The sequence below is a fragment of the Fusarium flagelliforme genome (genome assembly GCF_020744385.1).
Source record: "Fusarium flagelliforme strain FIESC 12 MPI-CAGE-AA-0113 chromosome Unknown B0J16scaffold_6, whole genome shotgun sequence".
In the NCBI taxonomy this organism is placed as follows: domain Eukaryota; kingdom Fungi; phylum Ascomycota; class Sordariomycetes; order Hypocreales; family Nectriaceae; genus Fusarium; species Fusarium flagelliforme.
The window spans coordinates 729,631-749,302 of NW_025763508.1; the positions used below are offsets into that span (position 1 = coordinate 729,631).

At 47.2% G+C, this 19,672-nt stretch overlaps 9 protein-coding genes and 3 non-coding genes across 12 annotated transcripts; 3 read left to right on the top strand and 9 right to left on the bottom strand.

The window, feature by feature from the left end:
- Positions 1–528: 528 nt before the first annotated feature.
- B0J16DRAFT_322733 (formyl transferase) lies at positions 529–1,380 on the top strand (the record flags this gene model as incomplete). Its single annotated transcript, XM_046125729.1, has 1 exon — positions 529–1,380. One exon carries the CDS (start codon positions 529–531, stop codon positions 1,378–1,380), a length of 852 nt encoding a protein of 283 aa, XP_045979822.1.
- Positions 1,381–1,567: 187 nt separating this feature from the next.
- B0J16DRAFT_t232 lies at positions 1,568–1,651 on the top strand. Its single transcript has one exon. It is a non-coding gene; the product is annotated as a tRNA-Tyr (tRNA).
- A 230-nt stretch (positions 1,652–1,881) lies between these two features.
- Positions 1,882–1,966, bottom strand: B0J16DRAFT_t261. Its single transcript has one exon. It is a non-coding gene; the product is annotated as a tRNA-Tyr (tRNA).
- A 789-nt stretch (positions 1,967–2,755) lies between these two features.
- On the bottom strand, positions 2,756–4,510 carry B0J16DRAFT_346539 (uncharacterized protein). Its single transcript, XM_046128455.1, has 2 exons — positions 4,027–4,510; positions 2,756–3,975 (listed from the first exon to the last, which is right to left on the bottom strand). Exons 1-2 carry the CDS (start codon positions 4,109–4,111, stop codon positions 2,939–2,941), a joined length of 1,122 nt encoding a protein of 373 aa, XP_045979823.1. The 5' UTR covers positions 4,112–4,510; the 3' UTR covers positions 2,756–2,938.
- A 673-nt stretch (positions 4,511–5,183) lies between these two features.
- On the bottom strand, positions 5,184–6,914 carry B0J16DRAFT_402650 (uncharacterized protein; the record flags this gene model as incomplete). The annotated part of the gene is made up of 2 exons (XM_046132668.1): positions 5,184–6,548; positions 6,590–6,914. The coding sequence occupies 2 exons, from the start codon at positions 6,912–6,914 to the stop codon at positions 5,614–5,616; spliced, it is 1,260 nt and encodes a 419-aa protein (XP_045979824.1). The 3' UTR covers positions 5,184–5,613.
- A 295-nt stretch (positions 6,915–7,209) lies between these two features.
- On the bottom strand, positions 7,210–9,072 carry B0J16DRAFT_346543 (uncharacterized protein). Its single transcript, XM_046128456.1, has 6 exons — positions 8,746–9,072; positions 8,683–8,702; positions 8,581–8,617; positions 8,465–8,532; positions 7,947–8,422; positions 7,210–7,901 (listed from the first exon to the last, which is right to left on the bottom strand). Exons 1-6 carry the CDS (start codon positions 8,939–8,941, stop codon positions 7,328–7,330), a joined length of 1,371 nt encoding a protein of 456 aa, XP_045979825.1. The 5' UTR covers positions 8,942–9,072; the 3' UTR covers positions 7,210–7,327.
- A 963-nt stretch (positions 9,073–10,035) lies between these two features.
- Positions 10,036–11,276, bottom strand: B0J16DRAFT_416943 (uncharacterized protein; the record flags this gene model as incomplete). Its single annotated transcript, XM_046133639.1, has 1 exon — positions 10,036–11,276. The coding sequence occupies exon 1, from the start codon at positions 11,236–11,238 to the stop codon at positions 10,036–10,038; it is 1,203 nt and encodes a 400-aa protein (XP_045979826.1). The 5' UTR covers positions 11,239–11,276.
- A 289-nt stretch (positions 11,277–11,565) lies between these two features.
- On the bottom strand, positions 11,566–12,825 carry B0J16DRAFT_402652 (uncharacterized protein; the record flags this gene model as incomplete). The annotated part of the gene is made up of 1 exon (XM_046132669.1): positions 11,566–12,825. The coding sequence occupies one exon, from the start codon at positions 12,823–12,825 to the stop codon at positions 11,566–11,568; it is 1,260 nt and encodes a 419-aa protein (XP_045979827.1).
- A 606-nt stretch (positions 12,826–13,431) lies between these two features.
- B0J16DRAFT_322739 (uncharacterized protein) lies at positions 13,432–14,265 on the bottom strand (the record flags this gene model as incomplete). Its single annotated transcript, XM_046125730.1, has 1 exon — positions 13,432–14,265. The coding sequence occupies one exon, from the start codon at positions 14,263–14,265 to the stop codon at positions 13,432–13,434; it is 834 nt and encodes a 277-aa protein (XP_045979828.1).
- Positions 14,266–15,082: 817 nt separating this feature from the next.
- B0J16DRAFT_t233 lies at positions 15,083–15,164 on the top strand. Its single transcript has one exon. It is a non-coding gene; the product is annotated as a tRNA-Ser (tRNA).
- Positions 15,165–15,370: 206 nt separating this feature from the next.
- On the bottom strand, positions 15,371–16,891 carry B0J16DRAFT_416944 (uncharacterized protein). The gene is made up of 7 exons (XM_046133640.1): positions 16,694–16,891; positions 16,568–16,646; positions 16,124–16,518; positions 16,013–16,070; positions 15,913–15,965; positions 15,736–15,858; positions 15,371–15,687 (listed from the first exon to the last, which is right to left on the bottom strand). Exons 1-7 carry the CDS (start codon positions 16,762–16,764, stop codon positions 15,627–15,629), a joined length of 840 nt encoding a protein of 279 aa, XP_045979829.1. The 5' UTR covers positions 16,765–16,891; the 3' UTR covers positions 15,371–15,626.
- An 87-nt stretch (positions 16,892–16,978) lies between these two features.
- On the bottom strand, positions 16,979–18,938 carry B0J16DRAFT_374319 (general substrate transporter). Its single transcript, XM_046130601.1, has 4 exons — positions 18,472–18,938; positions 17,942–18,423; positions 17,509–17,894; positions 16,979–17,460 (listed from the first exon to the last, which is right to left on the bottom strand). Exons 1-4 carry the CDS (start codon positions 18,852–18,854, stop codon positions 17,158–17,160), a joined length of 1,554 nt encoding a protein of 517 aa, XP_045979830.1. The 5' UTR covers positions 18,855–18,938; the 3' UTR covers positions 16,979–17,157.
- Between the last annotated feature and the right edge of the window lie 734 nt (positions 18,939–19,672).

Genomic DNA, 19,672 nt, shown 5'->3' on the forward strand with positions numbered 1-19,672 from the left:
ATGACAGGCAGGTACCAAGATAAGATTGGGTGTTCCTGCTAGATTCAGTACCATTGAAGGCAGGTCTAACGTCAATACAGGAACGTTGGACCTAGAAAATTATTTCCACGATATCAACTGACCTGTCAAGGTCTTTGCCAACCATCAAAGCTTCTTCTTCAACCATCGCGAGATTCAATTCTTCAATACATCTCTTGCCAAGTGGATATGTCAATCTACATGGCCTGCAGCCATGCGGAGACAGGGTTTAAATGGATATGCATCATGACGATCTTCAACATGTCACTATTAATTGCATCTCTGCCGCCTACGCCGCCATTCTTCTATACAATTGACACTTCAACTTCGTTGATGCCGCACCCACATCCCGCTCTCCGATAGTGGAGGGTTAGCCCGCAGTGGGGTGGACTCGGAGTCATACTCGGTCGAGATACGGAGCCTGGAGTCGCCGATCAATTCTTTTCCAACTTACACCAAATCGACTTCACCTTCTTTACAAACAATTCAACACCATAATAGCCCTTCAACATGGCCAACGATCACATCCTCACTCTGTCATGCCCCGACAAGTCCGGCATTGTCTATGCCGTGACTGGCATTTTCGCTGCCAACAAGCACAACATTCTCGACCTTCAGCAATTCTCTGATCCCGTTTCCGAGCGTTTCTTTATGCGAGTTCACTTCGGTCCTACCGAGACCGAGTCTACCGAGCACTTGAAGGAGTCTTTCGAGAAGCTTGCTGCCGAGTACCAAATGGATTACGAAATTCGACCCGTCGCCCGCAAGACCCGAGTTCTCATCATGGTCTCCAAGATTGGTCACTGCCTTAACGATCTTCTCTTCCGCATGAAGACCGGTCAACTTCGAATGGAGGTTCCCGTTATCGTTTCCAACCACCCCGAATACGCTGCCCTCGCCGAGAGTTACGGAATTGAGTTCCACCATCTTCCCGTTACCAAGGATACCAAGGCTCAGCAGGAGGGACAGGTTCTCGAGCTTTGCAAGAAGCACAACATTGAGCTTATTGTCCTTGCTCGTTACATGCAGGTTCTTTCTCCTACATTGTGCGAGGCCATGTCTGGACGTATCATCAACATCCACCACTCTTTCTTGCCCTCTTTCAAGGGCGCCAAGCCTTACCACCAGGCTTACGAGCGAGGCGTCAAGATTATTGGTGCTACTGCTCACTTTGTTACTGCTGATTTGGATGAGGGTCCTATTATTGAGCAACGCATTGCCCGTGTTGATCACGCCATGAGCCCTAAGGATTTGTCCGAGGAGGGTTCCAACGTTGAGAGCCAAGTCCTTGCTGCTGCTGTGAGGTGGTATGCTGAGAAGAGACTTTTCCTTAACGGCCACAAGACTGTTGTTTTCAACTAGATGGACAGATAGCGGAAGAAAAAGAAAAGATAGCGGAATAAAAGTTTGTTTGGATACCATGAATACAATGAATTATGTCTACATGTGTTTGCAATTCGAGTCCCAATTGTGTTTGATCTGTTGCGTGGGCTGTATATACCACATTACACAACACCACGGCATAGCTGTTCCTCTGTCTCAGAGATCTCCCCGAATAGCTCAGCTGGAAGAGCGTTCGACTGTAATTGTTAAAGTCATCGAAAGGTCACTTGTTCGATCCAGGTTTCGGGGATTACTTTTTGTTGAGATATCTTTTTGAGGGAGCTGTCGTGGATCGATTGCAAGCTTGAACTTTTTTAGTCCCGACGCTCTGGGTAGGTTCTGGCCATAGCGGGACCTAGCAAAAATTCAATCGCACAGACGATCGAGATGTCTGTAAAATTACATAGGCTGCTGGGCACTTGATTGGCAGCTACTTCGTATTGTGTAACAGATCAGCTACAGAAAGTGCAAAAAATTGAATCCCCGAAACCTGGATCGAACAAGTGACCTTTCGATGACATATAACAATTACAGTCGAACGCTCTTCCAGCTGAGCTATTCGGGGATCTCCGCAAGCGGAGGAATAGCCATGTGGATTGGACTCTGTTGGAAGGAGAGTTGCTAATTACCGTCTATATCGCCTACCCTTGCTGGGTACCGATAACAGCGAGGGAAAGAACCGCCTTCTCTCTGTTCATATCCTCATCGATTGAGCAATATGATTCCATTTTTTACCTCTTCATTTTCATCTTCCTATGTTGATATCGTTAGTACGTTTCTTCCTGCTTCGCAGTGCCGGGTTATTGCAGTAGCGATGGTGAGGTGATTACTCTAACTCAAGTGAGTCGTTGAGTGTAAACGTTGACGATTCCCAACCGTACCAGCCAATTTTCTGCAAGCCAGGCACAAGGCTCTATCGGTATGACAATCCAAGCTAATCGTTTTATATCTTCGGCGTATTTGATCGTTGCATACGTATCATCCGTTGCATCTGCTCTTGAACCATCAAGTCTCACTAAGCCTACCCTATGTCCGCCCAACCCGGAGATCCGCGAGTATTGATCACGGACTCAACAACAGGCGCAATCCATAGCACGACTAAGTTATTGAAAGCCTTTAGTACCAAGAAAAAAAGCAGATGTCCGACTTGTGCCCAACCACTTGTGTTAAACCCCTCATATATAGTTCTCATCGAAACACCAAAGCTCATCGAGCCGAAGACGTTGACGATATGACCATGTGACGACACAGAATTGCTCTGAACAAACGTATTCATTGCCCGAGTTCGTTGATATGTCAGTCTTGACCGATGGACATGCGACGTTCACAAGAGGAAGGCAGAGGCTTTGCAGATAGACGTCTTCAAATACTCAATTCAAGGATTCTAACATCCAGACAAAAAGGTGAATCACACAATTAAACAGAACTCCAGCGCTTGGGCCTGCGAGAAGAGAATATAACGCCACGCTCCTATCCATACCAATCCGTCCAAACCATAACACGTGTCCATCGTATCCGTTACATTATTATCCATCAATCATGAAGTTGCGTCAGCTTCATCATGTGCGCTGCCACTTTCCCATAGTTCAAAACTTTCTCCTGTTCCCTCGATTGGTTCCAAAACAGCAGCTTTTGATGTACCTTCTGTAGGCTTGGCCATGAGGTTATCAATATCTTCTGTTGTGGGGTCGATGGGCTTCAAGTCGATTGACTCTGATACCTCCGGCACTTCCAATACAGACTCCAAAACATTTGACTCGGGCTCATCTTCTGGCACAAGAATAACTGATGTCTCGTCACATCCCTCAGCGTAAAAGTCGGCAGTGTTCATCTCTCCCAATGCGACACGCTCCTTCTCGACGACCATATCGTCAGCTCTTGGTGCGCGACGAGTTTGGGACACGTCATCGGGAGGAGGAACATTCTCCTTGTCGCGACCCTCTGCGCGATCCCTGTTTCGCTTGCGCTCGCTTTCTTCGTCAGATGAAATGTCGAGTGTGCATGTGCTGTGTTGGAGAAGGTTGGTCATTTCTTGCTCGGGAGTATCTTCATGGATCTCAAAGAACCAGCTAGCCTTCATGTCTGGCTCATCGAGAGTGACAGGCTTGGCAGCGGCAGGCTTTGCGCCATATCCAGGGATTGTACCCTTGAGAGCAGCATCGAGAGAGAAGGGAGCAGCGGCACCAAGAAGAGTAGGAGGATCAATGCGTCCAAGAGTTCGTCGTCGGCTTGACGTAATGCCAGATCGCTTTCCTCGGGTAGGAGATCGTCCAGCGGGTGCGTGAAGGGGAGAAGATTTGGTGATTCCGGTGTTGAGCTTGGTAGGAGACTTTGCTTGAAGAGTTCGTCGAGGTTTGAGAGGACTTGTGAGGCGGCTAGGGATAGCAGATGGAGCGGGGAGACTGGGTGTGGGTGCAGGTAGAGAAGCGGCCTTTAGGATGATTGATGAAGGCTTGAGAATATCCTTGGATCCCTTGGATCGTTTGGCAAAAGCTGAAGGATCAACATTTTCAAAGTCGTCGGTATCAATTAATTCAGCTTTTCGTTTTCCGGCAGAAGTAGGAGTAGGAGCAGCTTCAACAAGTTAGTGACGATCATCAAACCCCGGGCGACATCTCCACCTACCATTTTGCCTATTCTTGAGACTTGTGAGGGATTGAAGTCTAGACCCATCAAGAGGAGCAAAAGGTTGACGAGTAACAGTAGCCATGGCTACTACAGTGGAGTTTGGTGATGTTGCTTTGCTTGCTTATTTATTGTTATCGCGTGAAGACCAAAGCAAAGAAACGTAACGTGTAAATGAGGAGGAGGATGATGATGAATGGGGAATGAAAGTGGGAGAGAGAGAGATCGGGTACAAAAGAGGTGCTAGCGGTGGGTTTTTGGTGCGGGAGGGCGCGTGGAGGGAGATCGGAAATAAGGGAGACCCAGCGCGAAAGTGGGCGTTCTTTCGTGCCTTGGACCCGACGTGGACGTGCCGTGACAGTGGAGGGAGGGATGAAGGCCTGGGGGACGTGCTGAAATGCGGCCACTAACTCAGTAAACTTTTAGTGGAGGTGATAACTGCAGCGTTTGAAACAGGAATGTGAAATCGCGACTTTCGTGTGTGATTAATTGATGACGAACAAGAGGACGAGATTGATTGAAATCTCTCTGATTGAGTTATCTAGATGCCTCAGGTTCTTTTCTTGTCTTCCCCTCATTCGCGACCATGCTCGTATCACTCGTCACCGCTAACTGAGCTTCTCAATGATTCGTTGAATACCATCAATGCCTTGGCCTTGTGGGACATGACCAAAACTCTACAAGCGTCAACCCAGTTTCTACCAGATCGTATCCAATCGACGCGTTAAAACGTTTAGCGCCAATGCAAGGCAGATGCAGCTAGATGCAGCCAGATGCAAGGGAGGATATTGAATCTCACCACTATCAAGTTAGGTGTCGAGGGCATTGCCCGTGGCTGTCCTTCTCCCGCCGCTATGGCAGTCAGTGTCCTTGTGTTGCATCACTGTGTGTCGCATACTGAAGCTATTCAGTTCATGCTCTGCAATCATCCGTCAAGTCTCCGTTTCATGAGTTCTTTGTCTGCTGTTAGCCTTTGGGTCAAACCATATGCGACCATCTTATCACAACATCATCAATCTCCCCAGATTATTGGTCCTTACCCTTTCAGCTGATCCTTGATCGCCAACCAGATCATCCACTAAACCCCTGCAAAGTGTAACCGACAAGCTATTGATTGTTTCTATTAAAGGCCAGACCATCCGCGAATTCGCGTCGTGTCCGTGTTGTAACCCCTCCCGATGAGACTTATAAGTGCAACGCCTCTCTAACTAATGCAATGACCTGCAACCTGGAGGCTGGGGATGAGACAAGTTGAAGGATTGTCGGGTTCATTGCCGTGATTGTCTTGACCAGCCATGGACTGATTGATAGACTGTAAATCAGGCCAGCCAACCTGGGCCACAGCCCACAGCCATTGGCAGATATGCAGCTACCTGCAGAATTGCCTCTGCCAACTCAGACCTGACCACAGTCTGACCTTCAAATATATACTCTTCGACCTGCGTTAGTAATCACATAAAACAGGGCCGCAGGAATATAACCAAATACTTCTATTATGCTGCTTGTTCAAGTACTAACAATGCTGGCGTGTGCGAGGTGTAGTGATTGTCCAACCGACTTCCTTTCCAGTCCTCCGTCCATCTCCGCTCACTTGTCTTCGTAAAGATGGTGTGCCCCAAGACTCTCAATCTTGCTTGCAACTTCATCATCCGCTCCAAGCGTATGTGGTTGATATGTCTTGGCCTGGTTGCTCACTAGGTCATGGCCCAAGCTATGAGAAGACGCAGGATGGTCTCTTGGTGCTGTCTCATCTTGATGAATTGTATGTTCAGGACTGGCTCGATAAGTATCGACCGGATCGAAACCAATGTCATGGTTGCTTCGTTGAGGGGGAGCTGTCTCAGCGGCGTCGTGGAAAAGATCGTGCCGATGAACTGCAGGTGGACTGGCCGGGGCCTTTGTATCGGTTCGAAGTTGATGAATTGAGGGTGGGTAACTAGGAGTAGTCGTGTCTTTGCTGAGTCTGTGATTTCCATGAAGATGAAAGGTTGGTCCCTTTGGGTCTTGGCCAATGTCGTGATCATGGTCATGTGTCGCATAAGTTGGTGCAGTATCTTTGCTCAAGCTGTGATTTCCATGAAGATGATAGGGTGATCCCTTTGGGTCATTGCCAATGTCATGATTGTGAACAAGTGTCGCATCGGTTGGTGCAACTGGGTCAACAGCGATCGATCTCTCCCGGTTTTTGCTGCTGCGTCGGCTGACTGGGGTTGAGGGACTTCGCTCAGAGTGGTCTTCAGGAATGCATGGAAGACATTCATCGCGTTCTATACTGGGAGAACACGACTTGCTGGGGATCCTGACCGAGCCCGAAGACGACGAACACATCGGTGGGTGAGAAGTATACCCAGTGGCATCGCTGTGCTTTCGACCTCCCTCTCGTCCAATGATTTCGTTCTCGACGTGAATAAGAGTAAAGCAAGGATCGCAACATCCTGCTAGGCAGTCTCGGTGCTCGTTGCCTTCGATATTGTAGAATCGTCGAACTTCTCCGCGTAGATCGGAGATGAAGCCACCATACACTAAACTGTTAGCGATGTCTGCTGCTGGTAAACACACTTACAAGGCAAGCACAAAGAAGCAAATACGCAGCAATCTTTTGTCACGACAGGGTAGATAGGAGATTGCATATGTTGCTCCTTAGTCTCGTAGATGCCGTAGCGTCTGTCGAAAGCTTCATTCAAGCGCAGTCGAGTACGTCCGTAGGCAACGCAAGGGCAGCAGATAGCCTCAGGGAGTCCATTGGATCTGATTTCATCGGTGCCAAACATCCATCTTTCAACCTTTCCAAAGGTGCTGCTGGTAGTTCTGGATGGTGCGTTACTCGTAGACGATGTGCCAGAGGAAAAAGCCGGCGGTTCGGCAAATTGGATATTGTTGAGAAGCATGGTGGGTTGGAAGAGGGGCATAAAAGAATGATGCTGATAGAAATGAAGAGATGGTGATGAACGAATGCGGGATGTTGGGAGATGTTGGAGTGAAGTTGGAGGAGGAGGAATAGTGGTGAGTGGAAGGAGTATGTGGGAGGTGCGAGAGAGTGCGGAAGGAGCCACGGAGGCATGCTTTTGGGGATATCACGACCACCAGGGTTCAGATTGATCAGGGAAACAATGAACAGTGTCCAGAAGCGAATAATGCTGTGGCCATACCTAGCATCCATGACGAAGTGAACAGGCGAAAATTGTAGTAGTTGCATCTGGTGGCTTCGAACCGACCAGACATCAATTAAATTACTAGTTACTCTATACCGGGATATCATGACCTTAACTCCAGAGATCCTAAACTCCTCAGACACCTCAGTCTAATGCGTCCGTATGCTATACTTCCAACTTCCGTGACTTGCCAAAGGATCTCTAGGTCCGTCCCAGACAGGACACCAAGACTCTTTAGCGCCCTCTTCTGCCCTAGCTCTTGAATCCTGTACCATTTTCATTATGAACTTGCTATCCTGCAATTCATCCTGGTCATCCTGATCCTGGGATAACCACCCCTCTCGTCGTCCATCTCCTGAATTAAGTCGATGATCAAGTGGTCGAAGTCCAACGGAATCCGTACTACTTAATCTCTCTGATCGTAATCGTACAGGTTGGCCTGTCAACATGGCCATTTCAACATCCAAGTCAATCATTCCGTCTGAAGCTCGATTCAGGTCAATCATGACATTCGAAGCTCGATTCGAGGGATGAGTCGGTTGTGCAGATGGGCCAGTGGAAGAACTGATCCATCGGAAATGTCTCTTAATCATGGACACTCGTGATCGATCTCGGACTTCAGATTGGTTTCGTTCTCGTCGTCGTTTACGGATGTGATGCTCGATTAACAGATTGAACGAAGGTAGACATGCGCAAACAAAGCCGATAGTAAGTTCAAGATTCCTGAGAAGTTAGCTAGGAGACCGATTGTTTGATGGGAGCACCTACGTTAAAATGGCAATTGGAGTATAATCCACCGTAATGTCATCCGAGTTCAAAAACTCAACCGCTTTAGAAACCCGATAAAGTGTTAAGGCTGTGGCAATGCCTCCAGCCCCAAGAAGCAACACAATCTTGATCCTCTTGCCAAGAGACAAAGTAAGCCGCCATGTTAATGGTATCGGTACGAGAAGAATTATGAGGTCGGTAACGATTGACAACGATAAATCGGAAAAGAAGATCTTTCGTTGATTGAGGCAGTGTGCATTGCGGACTTTCGGATCCCAGTACGTTCGAATGGGATCGCAAGTGACGATCCGTAGTATTTGGATCGGGATGTATGCGATCAAAAGGGCCCAGATAAATATTCGAATTCCTTTTGCGACCTTTGGTTCGACAGCAAAGACACGCGCCATCAGGAGGAGAATAGTCGCTTTGGTGAAGAAGGCGGCGGGGATATACACGACTGTACTGGCATAGAACCACTGCAATTGTTAGACAAGTCTTTAGACACAGAGATCACCCACCTTCAACCAGTTGTAGTATTCTGGTTTACGTATCTCCCAAGCATGATAACCTGCGCCATATCGAGCCACTGTCTCGTTAGCATGATCGACCAGGGAAGACAACGGAAAGACCTTACTCATCAACACTGTTGTGATATACGTGATGACACAAATCTATAACGTTAGCGACGAACATCATAAAAAAAAAAAAGAAGAAGCATCGTCAAAGACCGACGTACAAATGCTGCTATGCATGTCCCTAAACTTGTCAGCTTGGTCAATAAACCAGACTCTGTACCTACAATCTTCTACCCCAATATGACGATGGATCGTCCGCTTGACATACACCCGTATAAAGAAGAATACTGCCGTGAAAACAACGCAAATAACTGCTAGCACAATATTGAGTGTCCAGAATACATCCTCTGGATGATTGTAATCCGGGACAATCCCCGGAGGAGCATTTCGATTCGAGTCGGGACCTGTTGCATTCCACATATCGTGGAGTCAGAGGTCAGATTCATTGCAAGAAATTGGGGAAATCAAAGAAGGCCAAGAGGCAACTTTTAAGAAAAGGCTAAGCTTTTGACCCCCGTAGACCTGCTTGGATCCGCCGTTGAAGATCAACGCCACTAACGACTGGCGTTGAACTTTAATACCGCTGGGCAAGGGTTTCGAAGGCTTCCATGTGGCTGGATGGTCATTGTAATGACTCGGTTTGACCAAACCAAGTGGGTTCCAGGGTCGTTGATCAAGTGGCGCTCAGACGGGCTTTTCACAGTCTCTGGGTGACATCCGCGGATCGATCAAAGACTTTCCGAGTATTGGGAAATGTGGCGAGGTGACCGTTGGTCCGATCGTAGAATTCGGATGAGGCTGATGATGTAGATCTAGAGCGACGGATGGCGTAGTTTGTTGGTAGTGATTTCGGCAGGGCCGAGTATGTTAGTGTAAACAATTGTTAGACATGAGCCTGCTATACCAAAGTAACCCACCTTAGGTCCTAAGGTAGGTAGCTACTGCTTTTGGTGGTCCAACTACAATCGAGGTACCAATCTGGTAAATAAAAAAATCTAGAATTCGTTTGTATGAATGGGAAGACGAAGGGAATAAATTGATGCGATGTATCGGATTGGCAGCTGGGATTTACAATCTGGATCTTGGGATGCGCTTTGGGGGAGCGCCCGAATAAAGACATTCATCCTTCAAGGGCCAGGGCGACAGAATAACGCAACGTCAATATTGATCTTAGTATTTTGTATCCTAGGCTCTTGGTGACGAATGTTTCTAATACACTGAGAAATCGGAGCTGGAGGTTACCATTGAGCAGGTTATTAGGCTGGAGCGCAAAGTGGCTAAGCTCCAGTCAATGAGCGTTCTTGAGAAGACACATACCTCAATCGTATCGCGCCAGTCGGATAAGCTACAGATGGAAGTCAAAGCGTATGCAGACAGTCGGAAAAGGCTTTTCGAGAAACATGCACTCCTCCTTCAAAAACAGGAAAGTCGAACCAGCCAGGTCACAGTACAAGGAGATCACAGAGGCACTCCTACGTTTAGATCAGAAGAACGGGTCATTAATGCAAAGAGATTCAGTTCTCGTATGTACAGCTCGTGACAGCATAGAGCATCATCCCAAATCCATCAACATCCTTCAACCATTTCTCCGTCCTTCTCTGTCTGTCTTTTTCAAGGTGTTCAGCTGCATCAGAAGATGCTGGCCACAACTCGTCCAGTCGGAACGGCGTTTGTCCCCAATCACTCCGATAAGAGCGGTATTCTTGGTCCCACTCGGTGCGGCTTGCTGTCCACAGCTCGTTGCTGGAGGGCGCGTACAGACCTTTCAGCTCATGGCCAATATAGGTGGGAAAGCCGTCTAAAACGGAAAGCATGTTATCCATAAAGTACATAGTGTACAAGGTTCGTCGCTTTGCCTCGACGACATGCCATGCTTCCCACTTCGGGGAACTAAATATCGACTTCTCCGACATACAGGCGAGACCTTGCCGAGAAGTGGCACACGCGATTTCTTGAAGATTAATCATGGCCTGGCGAAAGAAATCCATTGACGGGGGGGTAAACTTGAAGAACAATACCATGGTGTAGATGAGATATGCCTGGAATGCGCCGAAGAGTTCCATATCGCTGTATGCGGTGTGTCCTTCATGCAGTCGTGTCATTTCTCTTTTGAGTATCTCAGCAACAACACTCTCGTCCTCCATGGGAATTCTGCGTAGTTTCAGCAGAGTGAAACAGGTTGAGATGGGTGGCAATGACAGGTGTGTGGGATGTATAAATGGGGGTGGGCGCCCTTGTATTGCCTTGAGTCCGTACGATTTCAGAGTTCGGGAGATAAGTTGACTGATATTTGTAGAGTAGTTCTTGGCTTCCTGTCCTGGAAGAGGGACGTATGCATTCAACCATCGGTTCTGGATGTCGTCGGGGTTGATGGGGCAGATGAGATCAGGATTCGCGTTGGCTACAGGCTCAGGCTCAGGCCCAGGCGCAGATGCAGTCGCAGTTTCTGCCATGCTTTGCGGGCGCTTGTTGATTTGGTAATCGGTAGAGTTTTCAATTTGGAGTTCCTCCGAATTCGTTGGCATGAGAGTCTCTGCGCTGTTCTCACTGGGCGGACTCGTATCTCGAGATGTGGCTGTCGGGTAGGTACAAGTCAAGCCTCGCGAATCGCAGCGCCCACAGGTTTCCTTGCGATCACATCTCGCTCTGGCGGTAGAGCACTGTTGACAGCTTTTCTGTCGCGTTGTAGAGTATCTCGAATTTCGTGAGGGCGGCATGTAGATGGTGAATTGTGAGGCCTCGCGCCTGCCTGCGGTCTCCAATTATTCCGAGCGACCGTTAGGAAGGAACGAGCCGTGGCTTTACACTGCAACTGCTGCAGGGTAGACGACGAACTATTACCAAGCAAGTGGTTAGGAGCTGCATTTTGCGATCGTTTTCGCATAAAGACATATGCCTGTTCATGTCAACTGTCTCTTGGGGTATGTGTTCTCTTGCTGAAACTTATCTTCCATTTATGGTATCTATTGCATACACCCACAACCACGAGCCTAAAAGACGAAAATAGATCAATACTCGGGCTATTTTGTTTTTATTCTGGAGGATCAGTGTCCTATTGCTCGATCACGTTCCACAATACGCATCTCAGAATCCAAATTGTGAACATCAGCGGTCTTCCGCCATTCGTCAACTGTTTCCTTGTCAAGCTCTAACGTTAAATCTGGTTTCCCCTTTAACTCGATAAATCTATTCCCAGAAACCACTATGCAGACGAGAGAAGTATCCCAGTTGTCGTTGAATTCGATGGAGGTGTGTTCAGCTTTAGGCATGTGAGCCGAGCATTTTGCAAGGGCTTGGCAGAATGCGTTGAATATTGCTTTGGATATTTGGCCTCGCTCATCTGCGCCTTCTACAACATCGAGAGACTCTCCGTTGCTAAGCCAGGAAAACTGTTGGGCCTGGTACAAGTCTAGAGTGAAAGCTTTCAGCGTTGGCCACTGTTGCGGCTCAGATACTGAGTGTGGTGGCCAGAAGATAGAGGGTTCTACGCGGCCGTAGAAGGCCAAGTATTCCAGTCCTTCTCTTTGCGAGAGTCGGCGTAGTTCTCGAGTAAGGATGTCTTCGTCATTTTCCGTAGTCGGGAAACCATCTGGACCAGTTGTCGGGTAGTATCGCAACGTGAAGTTCTGTAAAGACGTAGGCAAGGGCACCTCGGCGAGTGATCGAGCAAGCTCCATCCTTTGGTGTGTCGAAGAGACCTCTACAAGTCTCGGTGATATCTCGATATCTAGTTCTCTCAACCGTGGCATCTTGCTTGCTACAAGCAAGAGCGCGTGTGGAGAAAACACCTCATCTCTACTGCCCTGGAAGAACTGAAAAAACCTTATCATAGGCAGCTCTGGAAGCCCATAAAGTGATTCACAAGGCCGGGGGTCAGTTCCAAAGAGGTCAGTAGGCCCACAGGCATCGAAATATAGATCCAGCAGTGGCTCTTGACCATGTGGTGTCGATGTAAGAAGATTGAAAAAGTGTTTCAAAGCCTTCTCAAGTTCTTTCGCAGTATTTTCCAAGCTCCAGCTATGACGATGTCGTCCTTCGGCGGAGAAATGGCCTGATATGTAGAAATAGACACACAGCTGGCGAATATAGGAGAGCCGTGTCGGAGTCAGAACATCCGCATATCTTTTGTAGGACATATAAGTATTTTCAGGTAACTCGTAACCCATATAAAACTGTCGATATATTTCCACTTCCACGATGGGTTGCCAATAGTGGTTGATGAGTGATAGTGGCGTAAGAGGGTGATTCCGATGCCTCACATGACCAACGATCTGTGATATTATCTCGGTGGGTAGACGGTTCATTGTGACAGTTAGTACCGAACAACTTTCTCCCTTTTAAGGCCAGTAAAAAAACAAGACAATATTTGTATAAGAAAGAAGGCACAAGTCGGGAGGAAAAAAAACCTGAAGGGCATTTTATACTCCACCCAGACCTTATGTGCAAGCATTAAAGTCATAATGCAAAGAAAGTGTAAACTCCGTGAGAAAACCTTATAATAAAAGAATAAGAGACGAAGTAACTTACTTACCTCATACAAAGTTAAATCAACACGCAAGGCTAGTTTCTGGTTTATCGACCCGAACAAGAAACAGAAAGGTCTTGTCATGAGCGGTGCTTCAGTGAGCGACAAAATCGAATAAGCGATCAAATGGGGACAAGAAGACGCCAATCAAGGTGCAGATTTGTTTGTAAAGATGGGCTTTCTATTATTTCGTCTCCTATACTTTCAGCTTCCATCCTCATCTGCCATGATACCACAAGCAAGCAAGCAAGCAAGCAAGCAAGAGCCTAAGAGACGAAGAAGAATCAACTTTCAGGTTATGTTGGTGTGTAGGATGAATGCCCTGCTACTCGGTCCACTCCTCAACACACATCTGGAAACTCAAATTGTGAACTTCAGCGGTCTTTCACCATTCGTCCAACGTTTCTTCATCAAGCTCAAAATCCAATTTCCCAGTGACAGTGACGCATGGATCTTCGGGAAACATTGTGCAATACGCGAAACGCGTACGCCAGGTGGCACCGAAATAGACGTAGTTCTCTTCAACTTTAGGCATGCAAGCCGAGCATTTCGCAAGGGCTCGGAAGGAGGCGTCCATAATCCCTTTGTTGACGTTGATTCTGTCCGAGTCGTTTGCATCTTGCGCATCATCGAGAGATTCTGTATCCGAGTCGTTTACATCTTGCGCAACATCGGGAGACTCTGTAGCGTAGAGACTGGCAAGGTGTTGAGGATGACGGAACTGTATCTGTAAAGCTTCCAATGTTGGCCAATGTCGTGGTTCAGATGTTGCTGAGTCCGGTGGCCAAAAGATAGAGAGTTCTGCGTAACCGCTGAATGTGAACTCCTTCAAACCCTCTCTCTGTGAGAATCGACGTAGTTCTCGAGTCAAGATATCCTCGCCATTCTCCGTGACCAGTAGACCCTCTTGATTATCGTCCTGGAGCAAATGTAAGAAGAAGCTGTGTATAGACGTCGGCAAGTCGGTGAGTGATCGAGCCAGCTCGACTCTTTGGTGTACCGACTCGTCATCCTCAATCGAGACACCTAAATCTCTCAACCGCGGCATCTTGCTTGCCATATACAAGAGCGCGCGCGGAGAAAGCCCTATTCTCGGAGTGTAGTTTTTTAACCGGAGAGACCGTACCATGGGCAACTCTGGAAGTCCATCTGGTGGATATTCAACACTATCGCTAGCCCGAGAGTCAGGCTCAAAGAAGTCGCTGAAGGAACCATCCATCGTGAAATGTAGATTCAATAGTGGTTCTTGGTTGTGTGGTACATGTCTGAGAAGATCGAATAGTTGTCGAATAATGTCAGTAGATCGTCCCGGGAAATCATGGTCATATCTAGCGATTTGGACATGCAGTTGGCGAATATAAGACAGCCGTGTCGGTGTCAAATTACTCGCAAGCTTTTTGTGGGAAGGATTTCTGATTGATTTGCAAAACCGTCGTTTGCTATGTCGTCTGTAGGATAGATGAAGTTCTCGGTATATTGTTGCTTCAACTATTGATTGCCAACGTCGACACAACAGTGATAGAGGCGTAAGAGAGCCGTCTCCAACATGATGAACGATGTTGGAGATGATCTCCGGGGGCAGACGGTCCATTGTGACAGCCAAAAGCCACCCGCAAGGGTGTCAGAAGACTGCCAAAGTAGAACAGACGAAAGAACTTGGCTACCTTTGTTAGTTTGGATCAGCATTCAGGATACTTTGTCCAGGCGGTACAACCCTTAGAGGATGATTATTCTGTTGCTTACCTGCTGCCACTGTGATTGATCGGATAGTTTCCCAACAGGAAGAGGGTAGAAGGAAGAGATGAAGAGATTGAAATTCAGAAGACTGAGTGGAGGTCAGGTCTACGGTCCTCGCAGTGCTAGCAATCGCTGCTGCCTTTGGTAATTTCAACAATAGAATGCATTGTTACACCAACGGAGTTCAAGGGCGCACTGCCGAACAACGAAGTAAACCGCAAACAGCTTGGATATTCGCAAAATTTTACTATATAGATTATGATTGGAACAATATTCATCATCCAATAAGGAAACCTCAAGGCGCAGTGGCGGAGTGGTCTAACGCGATAGACTAGAAATCTATTCTCTTCGGAGGCGTCTGTTCGAATCAGGCCTGCGTCGTTTCTATAACTTTTGCTAGATAGACCGAATAGCAAATTCCTTTTTGTTTCAGAGTTACTCTTCTTGCGAATGTCCAGTGAGAACTGACCTCACGCATTTCAATAGTCAAAATAACTATTGTGAACTTCTATGATAGATACACGCAAAAAGACACCAGACTTGCAGCATGCTCAATAATTACTGTCACTTGGGAGGACCTTTGGTGGGTCTAAGATGCATACTAGCCACTGTATTTCAATCTATCGAAACAGAGGTACTCGATATGGTCTCGGCTATTGCGTGTGTTCACTTTATAGTCTCAACATCCCAACACAACCTCCACATACGACCACAGCTCGCAGAGAATACGGGATCCCGTTCGCTCTCCCATCGTCAAGCTGCGAAGCGCCGGATTAGTAGTTGGGTCGGTGACGACCAGCGAATCCCCGGTGTTGTATGTTTTTCTTTTTGCCCGTTGTTCGTCTACTTGAGACCACCTGACAGAAGAATATCTTGACCCGTCATGTATCCAGTTTTTGCCATCCTGGAATTGTCAGCTTACTGTTTTCAAAGGAGAGTATAGGTGACTTACATGACTGCAACGTTGGCGACTTCTTGAGGATGGCCTAGACGTCGTACTGGGACGCTGGCGGCGATGGCGAGACCTGGGTCTGTTTCCTTGAGTTCTTCCAGGTCTGTTTTGTTTGTCCATGTTCTATGAGATTTCGTTAGTATGGTAAGAGAGGAGTCTGATATGGCCAGGACGTACGTTGACTTTGGGGTAGGGATCATGTCTGTAAAACCAATCATTGCCGGAAGGATCTGTATGCTCTGTCAGTATCTGTATAGAGCTGCTGCATCTGACTTACGGTATTGACAGTGACTCCCTCGCCAGCTAGGACTGTAGCCAGATTCTTGCCCATCGAACTTCAAACAATTAGCACTTAGCCAAGCAGGGATACCAAACCAGAACTGCTCACCTCAAAGCACCCTTGGTAGCCGCATAGTGACACCCATTAATCCCACCACCCATACTCGAGATGCTCCCAACAAGAATCACCCTTCCCCAGTTCTGCTGGCGCATGCCGGGTAAACAAGCCTTTGTTACAACAAACTGACTCCTCGAGTTAACCTCCATAACGGTATCCCAATCATCCTCTTCCATATCCTTAATATCACGGATACGTCTGCCAAGACCGGCGTTAGCGACGAGGATAGAGATTGCTTTGTGCTTGGCTGAAACGGTCGAATCTTGGAAGATTTTATCGACGAGACCACGAGTCTGATCGCGGTTGCTTAAATCGGCTGAGACGCAGGGGAAGAGCTGCTGTGGGTAGGAGGATGAAAGTTCCTTGGATAGGGATTCCACTTTGTTCTGTATCTGATGTTAGTGAGGAGTTGGCGACAGGGTTGGCGGTGCTTACAAGACTTGAGTTGCAGTGAAGGACAACATCACAACCTTCTGCTGCTAGTGCTCTTGCGATTCCTGAGCCGATGCCACCACTAGGAATGATCAGTAATAGCTATTTGATCCGATAAGATGTTCATACCTGGCCCCGGTAACAAGCGCCAGACGGCCCTTGATCTCATTATCGACGTCACGGATATGATATGTAGTCATGGCTGCAGTTTTCAAGTAAAAGTTCCAATCTCAAAGAGAAATCTGTAGTGTGTTATAGGACAGAAAGTGGAATGCTGTTGATAACAGTGATATTTGTCTGTGGGGGTGTTTTCCGCTGCTGTTGTCCTTATCCGAAGAGGGGTTGTGGGGAGGCAGATCTCGGAGGGAAGACCGGAAGCTTACTTTATGACCTCGGCACATGGACAAACACTACGTTTTCCAGATTATAATAACTCCTATGAATGCATTTTATATCTAACATGATCCAATAATTTCATTGACATAAGAATAATATAATGGCATGGCGTGGAGTGGTGACCATTGCGTTATAGCTAAGACTGCTGTTTCCTGAATATTAAGAGGACAAAATTGTAACAAAATATTCGCATAAACTCAAGCATGTGCATGTTCGACAAGCTCGTCATGTCCCTCTTTAGACTTCGTTCTCATATCGCCCCTTCCGAGATGCCTCTCATCAGATAAATGTCCATGAAGAACAAGTTCCTTCTGCATCTCTCGAGCTACTTGTATACTATTATCGCCACGAGCAAAGATATAATCCACCTCTTCTAAAGCCAGGTTCGAAGTTTCTGGATACAAAAAGAAGATGATAGGTACGAAAATAATGTTGGTTGCCATAAATATGAGATAGGCCTTCCATTGGAGGCGGTTGATCAGAATGGGCGTGATCATGACCTAGTTTCCGTTAGCTACATCCAAGAAGTTCAAAAATGGGATACTTACCACTGTGAAATTCCAAAGCCAGTTAGAGCTAACTCCAATAGCAGTCCCCTTAGTCCTAGCATGAAGCGGTAAAATCTCAGGAACATAAACCCAAGGTACACAATTCATACTGGCACCAAAGATAAGCATATACGTAAAGAAGAAAGCGACAGATCCAGCAGCAAAGGCTCTTCCTCGCGGAGTATCATCTGCTTGGGATAAAAGTGCAGCTACCATCATCATCGAGAATGATAGACCAGCTGATCCCCACATCATGGTTGATCGACGACCCATCTTGTCTAGAGCCAAGGTAGGAAGGAGAGAACCGATGGGGAACATGAGTTGGATGCAACCGGCGATGATTTGAGCTAGTCGGTGCTCGAGACCGACGTTGCTGGTGAGGACGCCTGATGAATGTTAGTAGCTGTCTTTGGTGCCTTCTTATGGGACTTACTGAGAATGTAGTACACCACAAGATTGATTCCGCCAGCCTGGTTCATAAACTGCACGAACCAAGCTAGGAAAACTCGATACCTCGTGCTAACCTTATCCTTTCTAAACGTAGAAGCCCAAGAAGTGCTGCCCTCAGCTTCAGCCTCCATTGATAAAGCCGCTTCGATAGAATTAACTTCTCGCAGAATATCAGGATGGTCGATGGGCTTATCATAAACAGCCGAGAGAACTTCAATGGCCTCTTGTCGCTTCCCATGATTGAGAAGCCATCGCGGGGACTCCGGAACACCAAACACGACAAAGATAACCCAGAAGGCAAAGACTGCTTGGAAGGCGAGCGGCCAGCGCCAGGCGAAGGGTCCGCCGACGAAACTAAATGCAAAGTCCCACCAGTAGGCGAATGCTATACCGATGCCGACGAACATGACTTCTGCTGAGACTAGACGGCCTCGTTTCGTGCCTTCACAAAGCTCAGATTGGTACCTGCACATAGTCAGTAATGGAAACATTAATATCATCTTGGGAGCTTACATTGGCACAGTAGAAGTCTTGAGACCAGTACCAACACCAGTAACAATTCGCCCAACAATAAGATGAGCACGCGTAAACGCAGTCGCCTGCAACGCAGCTCCAACAAGAATCCATCCCATAGCAACCCAAATTGTCCATCTTCGACCAAGTTTCTCACCGACAACAAAGTTCTTGAAACAACCCACCAAACATCCCAGGTTATAGCTTGATGTGATAAAGCCAGTGAGAGTATCACCAGGATCATCAAATTGTCGTAGCCAATCTTCGTTTTCAAGAATGCCTCCAAATACACCTTGGTCGTACCCGTAGAGGACGAAGGCGCATAGACAGCATGATGTTACTGCACGTTGCAGCTTTTTACCGCGGCCAAACCAAGTTCTCATTGTGATTTCAAACACAACGAACGAATATCATGAACAAAGAAACAGAATCTCGCAGCCGAGGAGGACTGCCGATTTATACGAAAACCATCATGGATTTCTAACCGAGCGTCACTATTCCCGGTCGCAATCCCTGGAGTTTGGGGTAAAATCATGGGGGATCAGCGTAATTTTGTGGAGAAAACGAGTGGTTAGAGCTTCCGTCTTGGGGAATCGTAGGGACTTGAACTTGTTTGTGTCATATCATCGTGATGGAAGCGGTTGGAGATGCGGAGTAGAAACAGGTTTGGCAAGGGCAGCCGTTAGAGTTGCGGTAGCATTTGTGTCTTTAGTTTAACCGAAGCAAATGCCGCTGATATTTCTATTGGCTGTTTTAGTTTCGCTGGTTATTGTGCATTGATTTATAGAACTCCAATCTGTTGGATCGGTTTTGTACATGAAAATGCCAAGGAATAGAACTTGAAGAATTTCTATGTTGACAAATTCCTCCGAAGAGATGAATATATATCCCAACCCTCGAATGGCCTTCCCCTTTAGGGACTCAGGGAGACGAAGATATCCACATCGCAACGCTCGAATAAATTTCCTCTTTAGGAATATGGTCCCTGGATACCGTAGTATTGCTATAAAAGACTCTTCTCCACTTCATACAGTACTAATGCGATCACTTTTCTTTTGATATCACTTGACTTGAAACAATGAAGATCAGCACAGTTATTCTGTAGCCTAACCTCCGCCTCAGTGGCAAAACGGATACCACCTTAACCATGACCTCTCGTCCTCCATACCAAAACAAGAAAAACCATTCGAAGACCCCATTT